At 37.5% G+C, this 6,699-nt stretch overlaps 1 protein-coding gene across 1 annotated transcript; it reads right to left on the bottom strand.

Annotated features, from left to right (window-relative positions):
- Positions 1 to 462: 462 nt before the first annotated feature.
- LOC132045097 (uncharacterized) lies at positions 463 to 6,699 on the bottom strand. Its single transcript, XM_059435628.1, has 3 exons — positions 6,453 to 6,699; positions 6,209 to 6,366; positions 463 to 942 (listed from the first exon to the last, which is right to left on the bottom strand). Exons 1-3 carry the CDS (start codon positions 6,531 to 6,533, stop codon positions 846 to 848), a joined length of 336 nt encoding a protein of 111 aa, XP_059291611.1. The 5' UTR covers positions 6,534 to 6,699; the 3' UTR covers positions 463 to 845.

Here is a 6,699-nt window from a genome sequence, read left to right as displayed (position 1 = left end):
AGCACCTCGGGGTATTGAACAAAAATTAAAGACAAACAATTTGAGTCAAAAAATTAAAAGCCCCCACCCCAAAGAAGGATAATCGTGCAAATTGCCCGAAAGTAACCATGTACGTGGAGGCCCAAACATATTCCCGCCAAAAAAAAAAAACCAATACATTTGCATTCATTTAAAATGGCTCTACCCCCCCCCCCCCATCTGTTCCTTTTTCATTAGATGGGAAATGAGAACAAAATTCTTGGAGCAGGAAAGTAGGTAACAAGGGAAGTGGAGCTTTTGCATTGTTCAAAATAAATTTTGGTTAGCACTAAGAAATCTTACCTTCAAAGAAAGGAAAGCAAAAGGAACCACTTTTCCTCGGGCATACATCAACTTGGTTAAGCTTATGGCTCTTGAGAAAAGGCATCTTCGTATCTGTAGGGAATACCGGAATAGGGAATAGAATCACAGGACAAACAAATAAAAGAGAGAATACAGATCAAGAGCACGAAGCCCCCTGTATATACATAACGATTTTTAGTAACATTTGTGAAGACTAAAGAAGAGAAAAATAAAATTCTTGTTGCAGCTACCCTGTTGTTCGTGTTTCTGCTTCATTGAGCAGAAAAAAGGGAAGTCGAAGGAGAAAGAACCGGAGGAACATTGAAAGAGCTGTTCAGTTCAGGCACACTTTACACGACCTTGAGGATGGCAAGGATTGAGCAAAGGATCTACGCCGCCCCTTCTTTTGCTTTTCTGACAAGATAGCTCAAGGTTGAGCTTTCAATCATCATGATTGTACCGTGTAAAATGTAATCTTAAGGGAAAAGTCATCGCATGTAATGATAAAACTGATTTTAAAAGCTTCAACTGGTCTTCTTGCTTGTATCTTCATCTCTGGTTGCTAAGCCTATTTCCTCCATTTGATGTTCCACGGAAACAAACCCAGTCTCTGCTAGAAACCTAACGGACAAACAAAAGCTATGCATTACATCTTTGCAGTAAATTCAACTATTGTCATGTAATCAGAATATATAGTTCATAAGATTAAGTGAAACTTGAATTGGTAACAACACAAAAAGCTGGATGCTATGTTGAATAAGTAGCAGCTTGACAGAATATAGACAAAAGCAGGCCTGCCATCCAACACCAGAGGGAAACGGGAGGAAGAGAGAAGATAGCGGTTTTTCTGACTCCAAACTACTATGAAAAGTTGAAAGTTGATTCACAGGCAAAACCATAACATAATGATGAACAGTTTTTCTGTAATGATCCAATGAGTTACTTATAAAAAAGAAAGTAATGACCAAATGGGTTCCATAACTTTGTTTTTGATAATCGAGAAATCCCTGAGAGCCGGTGGAGCATGGCAAGGAACTCGGTTGATGATGCCCCCCTCTTACCCTTCTCAAGTTAAATACCAGGCTCTTGTCTATTGTAGGGCTTGAACTCGTGATGTGAACTCACACGTCACATGTTGCATTCTTACCACTAGATTAAACCCCCAAGGGACCAAAATGAGTTGCAGAACTGAATGAAGCAAAATACCACTTTATACATGCTTTCAGACTGCTAGCATGAGAAAGATTATAAGGCTAGCACAAGCTTCACGACGATTTTCTTTGATGAGTTGTGAGAGCATGAGATAATTTGGATTCAGCAAACTACAAGATGGCAGAATGTAAACTTAGCTACTTAATCAGCTACTAACCCAGAATTGTAAGGTAAGAGCTGAAAGTCAAACATGTATTCAATCTACAACTTAGAGGTCCTTTACTTTAATTCACAGCGATAAGAATGCAATTTCACGTCAAAATCAATCAACATATTAAATTCATGTCCAATTTCTCAACAAAAAGTACATTATCTCCCCTTCTAACCATTTACTAAAGGATTGATCAGAAGACTCTTAGATTTCACCATTGACGATTTTAAGGGTTAACAACACTAAACACCCCTATATCTATGACTCAATTACAGATAAACCCCCTGCATTTTAAATTCAAAACACTTACGCCCCCTATACTATGAAATCCTACACTTACACCCCATATGACTTATATCCGTAACTAAATGTATTAAAATATAATTATTAAAAGACAAACTAAAACTATAACTAAGACATTTTTTGGGAGTTACTTTTATGAAATTTTAAAACGAAGATAAAAAGTTTAACAAAAAATTTATTCTTGCCTTTGATTAAACAAATAATAAATACTTTTTGAAACATTTATCTTTCGAAACTCATAAATAGGAAAATGAACACAAATTATTTAGTAAGATATACCAAATATTAGTAATAACTTTCTTGCACTTTAATTATCTAAGTTATTTGTAATTTATTTAATTATAATACTTATTATATAGAAATTTATCTTTTTTAATTTTAGTTTTTATTTATTCTTTTGCTTCAAAATTATCTTAAATATACTTTGTTAGATGAAGTTTCATTTGTGTAGGATTTCTGTTATAGTGTTATATAAAAGGTTTAAATTTTTTAAGAAAAGGGATAACATCATAAGGGGTGTAACTTGTAAGTGTTTGATCTTAAAATACATGTGGGTCTATCCGTAATTGAGTCATAGTCCAGTGGTGTTTACCGTTTAGTGTAGTTAATATTAAAGTTTCTACAAAAGAAAATCAAGTGAGAAAATGTTTTCTAGTCTAACTTTTTTACTACTGTAACAGCCCAACCCACTAGTGATATTGTCCGCTTTGGGCCTAGACCCGCAAGGCTTTAAAACACGTCACTAGGAGGTTAGGCATACTTACTTATATACCAAGCACCTCTCCTGTGTTTTGCCGATCGGGGACTTTCCTCCTAAGCTAGGGTGTCACATACACCCCCTCTTATGAACTCAGCGTCCTCGCTGAGGTTTGCCCTACCGTATGGGATTTTCCTAGACTCAGCACTGAGGTTTTGCCCCGCCTACCAGGCATTTGCCTAAACTCAGTTGAAATCTAGCCCATCATCGACAAAGCTGACACGGGAGTGGCTCTGATACCCTCTGTAACAACCCAGCCCACTAGTGATATTGTCCGCTTTAGGCGTAGGCCCGCACGGCTTTAAAACGCATCACTAGGAGGCCAGGCATGCTTACTTGTATACCCATCACCTCTCCTGTGTTTGGCCATATGGGACTTTCCTCCTAAGCTGGGGTGTCACAACTACTGTCCTAGGCAGCAAGAAGATCCAGACGAGCAGTAATGAACAATCTAAATAAGCTGCCAAGTGCCAAAAGGCCATGTCATCTAACTAATGTTTAGTTTGTCTACAGCACTCTTGCCATTTCTAGTTTATGCCTCCAGAAAAATGGAATATTTGTATCTCTGCATCCACTAGAAGAAGATGATACACGAGGAGATGAAAAGCGTTAGTTAAGGCAGATCATTCATCCACTAGTCCTAATAACTCTACAAAATCCTTTTTTTTTTTTTCCCTAGAGATCAACTTTCCCCTCCAAAGAAATAATTCAACAATGCCTCAACTAGTCATATGATCTTGGAATTCTACAGTTTATCACTTTCTCAGGGTACTACAAAACCTAAGATTTATTTGAAGTGTGAATGTAGTTAAAACAACTTCTGGAGGGTCTATTTGGAAACAAATTTCAAAACTATGGGAAGACTTTGCTAAGCATATTTTCTTGATGGTGGGAGATGGAAAAAGAATTATGTTATGGGCAGCTAATTGGGTTGGAGAAAGGCTGCTTAAGGATCAACTTCCAGCCTTATATAGGCTGGCGAGATTTTCTGATATACTGCTGGCCAATTGTCTTAGTATTACAGGATAGAATTTTCACTTTTGAAGGAACTTCAATGAATGAGAGTGGGAAGATGTTGGGGCTTTTCTATGTAAAATGCAATCTGTAGTGTTAGACAGGCATAAAGATGATGCTATGTTTTGGAAGGCAAGCAAAGACAGAGAATACTCTGTGAACTCCTTCTACAGATTGCTTCAGGAAAATTCTATAGAAAATGTTGATTCTCGGCCATGGAAGATGATTTGGGGCCCCTCCTAATGTGGCTTGTTTTGGGTGGTTGGTAGCTCATGGGGCTTGTCTAACCCATGAGAATTTGCAAAAAAGAGGGCATAAGATTTGCGGAAACAGCCTCTCTACCTCCCGAGGTAGGGATAAGTCTACGTACACACTACCCTCCCCAGACCCCATTTGTGGGATTACACTGGGTATGTTGTTGTTGCAGGGTATAAGCTTTGCAGCAGGTATTTATGTATGTGAAAGGTCCACTGAACCTGCTGATCATCTTTTCGTACAGTGCAGCTTTACTTGTCCCCTCTGGACTGTGTTCTTGATAACTTTTGGAGTTTAATTTTTTTTAAACTGGTAACTTTAATAACTTTTCGAGTTTATTGAGCAGCACCGCAGAGCTTTAAAAGTTTGTTATGCTGTTGGAAGACATATTATCCTGGCAAATTTCACAAAAAGATATGGATGACAATCCCTCTGTGCATTCTGTGGACCATATGGAGTGAAAGAAATAGGAGACGTTTAACCCTCAGGGGTTGGCCTGGTGGCAATTGACTTGAGCCTTGGGGTGCTCCCTTTCAAGGTCTCAAGTTCGAAACCCGCTGGGTGCAAACAATTTACGAGGGCCATCGGACTGGGGAAAACCCCGAATTACCCGTGGTGCACTTGCGGGAAACTCCTTGCCGAGGGCCTGTGTACCCCCGGGATTAGTCGGGGCTCAAAGAGACTCGGACACCCGGTGCTTAATCAAAAAAAAAAAAAAAGAAATAGGAGACGTTTTGAAGATAAAAAGGAGATGATGTCTGTTGTTAAGTATATGGTTAAGTATATCCATATGCAGAATTTGTTCTTCTGGAGAAAGGGAAGTTAGTTTTGAATTTGCATGATATGCTGGAGCTGGGTTCGTTAGTAGTTTCGAATTTGCATGATATGCTGGAGCTGGATTTGTTAGAATCCCTGAATACGTAATGTAGAACAAGTCCTATCTTTTGTATTTGCTGCAGTATTATCTTGGTACTGTTTGCTAATAAAATTTTAACTTATAAAAAAAGATTAAGTGAAACTTGAGTAACAATGCAAAAAGCTGGACGCTATGTTGAATGAGTAGCATTTTACAGACTGTAGAGCAGGCCTGCTGGAAAGGGGGGAAAGGAGAGAGAGCGGTCTCTCTGACTTCAAGCTATTATGAAAAAGTTGGCAGTTGATTCATAGGCAAAACCATCACATAATGATAAACAGCTTTTCAATAATGACTCAATGAGTTACTTATCAAAAAAAAAATAACTCACAGAACTAGATGAAGCAAAACACTATTTTATGTACATGATATCAGACCGCTCAAACTGCACACAAAAGAGATTGTGAGCCTAGCACAAGCTTCACATCTATTTTCTTTGACGACTTGTGACTGCATGAATGATTTTCATTCAACAAACTTCAATACGGCAGAATGTAAATTAGCTACTTGATCACTACTGACTTAGATTTGTAAACTAAGAGCTGAAAGTCAAACATCTATTCCACCTATAATTAGAGGTTTGTCCTTTTACCATTTACAATGATCAGATTGCATTTTTACCTCATACTCCCTCATCAAATTCATGTCCAATATCTCAACAAAAGCAAATTATCTCCCGTTCTCATAACCAAAGCATTGATCGGAAGACTCTTAGATTTCAAAATTGAAAATTTTAATTACAGAACATTAAATTTACACAAAAAGAACATCAAGTGAGAAAAAATTTCCTAGTCCATCTTTTTTGTACTATACTACGCAACAAGAAGGTTAAACACCTAATAGGGAAGAATCCAATAAGCTGGCAATTGTGTTTAGTTTGTCTACAGTACTCTTTATCTCCAGGAAAATGGATTTTTTAAGATGATGCACGGAGGGAATGGAACGCCTTAAGGCAGATCATTAGCCCACTAGTTCTAATAAGTCTACAAAAACCCCTTCTTTTTCCTAGAGATCAACTTTCCATTCCAAGGAAATAATTCAACGAATGTGTCAACTAGTCATATGGTCCTGGAATTCTACAATTTATCACTTACTCAGGGTACTACAAAATCAAAGATTTATTTGAATTGGGAATCTAGTCAATTCACCTCACTTATTTATCCAAATCTAGTAATCCAATTATACAAGCTTACTTGACATTTTTCAAGTACATTCATAGGCGGGCAAAAATAACTATACTAGTGAAATCTTCAACAATGGAATAACAAAAGTTGAAACATACCTGCTAAGGAGTATGAAGAGGGTTCCAGTTATTAAAAAGAGGAAAGCAACATGGAGAGTCAACGAAAAGTCACTTGAGGAAAAAGCCAAGCCCAACATAACAGCAAGACACAAGACCAGCATTAAAAATGCAATCTTTAGTGTATTCCAAGTAGGAGCCTGGATCCAAAGACAAAAAATAAACTTAGTTGAATCAATAAATATAAAGTTGAAACATGAATGGTAAAGGAGAAAATTGTACACACGTTGACTCCTGGAGCCAAAGCTCCAACAAGAACTGCTTCTGCTGATGATAATTCTTCTCTTCTTGATTCTTTCGATTCCATTTTTGTGATTTGTTAATTGAGAGTGTTGGGATTTGGTTGTGATTTTAAGTTTTGACCTCCAAAATCAAGAAGGAAATAATGAAGAAGATCTAGGAATCACGATGGGAATTACCCATTTTTTTTTCCCGGATTAGCCTTCTTTTGGGATGGTCTTTAATTTTTGTTT

The sequence above is a fragment of the Lycium ferocissimum genome, chromosome 2 (assembly GCF_029784015.1).
Source record: "Lycium ferocissimum isolate CSIRO_LF1 chromosome 2, AGI_CSIRO_Lferr_CH_V1, whole genome shotgun sequence".
In the NCBI taxonomy this organism is placed as follows: Eukaryota; Viridiplantae; Streptophyta; class Magnoliopsida; order Solanales; family Solanaceae; genus Lycium; species Lycium ferocissimum.
This window is presented reverse-complemented; position numbering and strand designations above follow the sequence as displayed.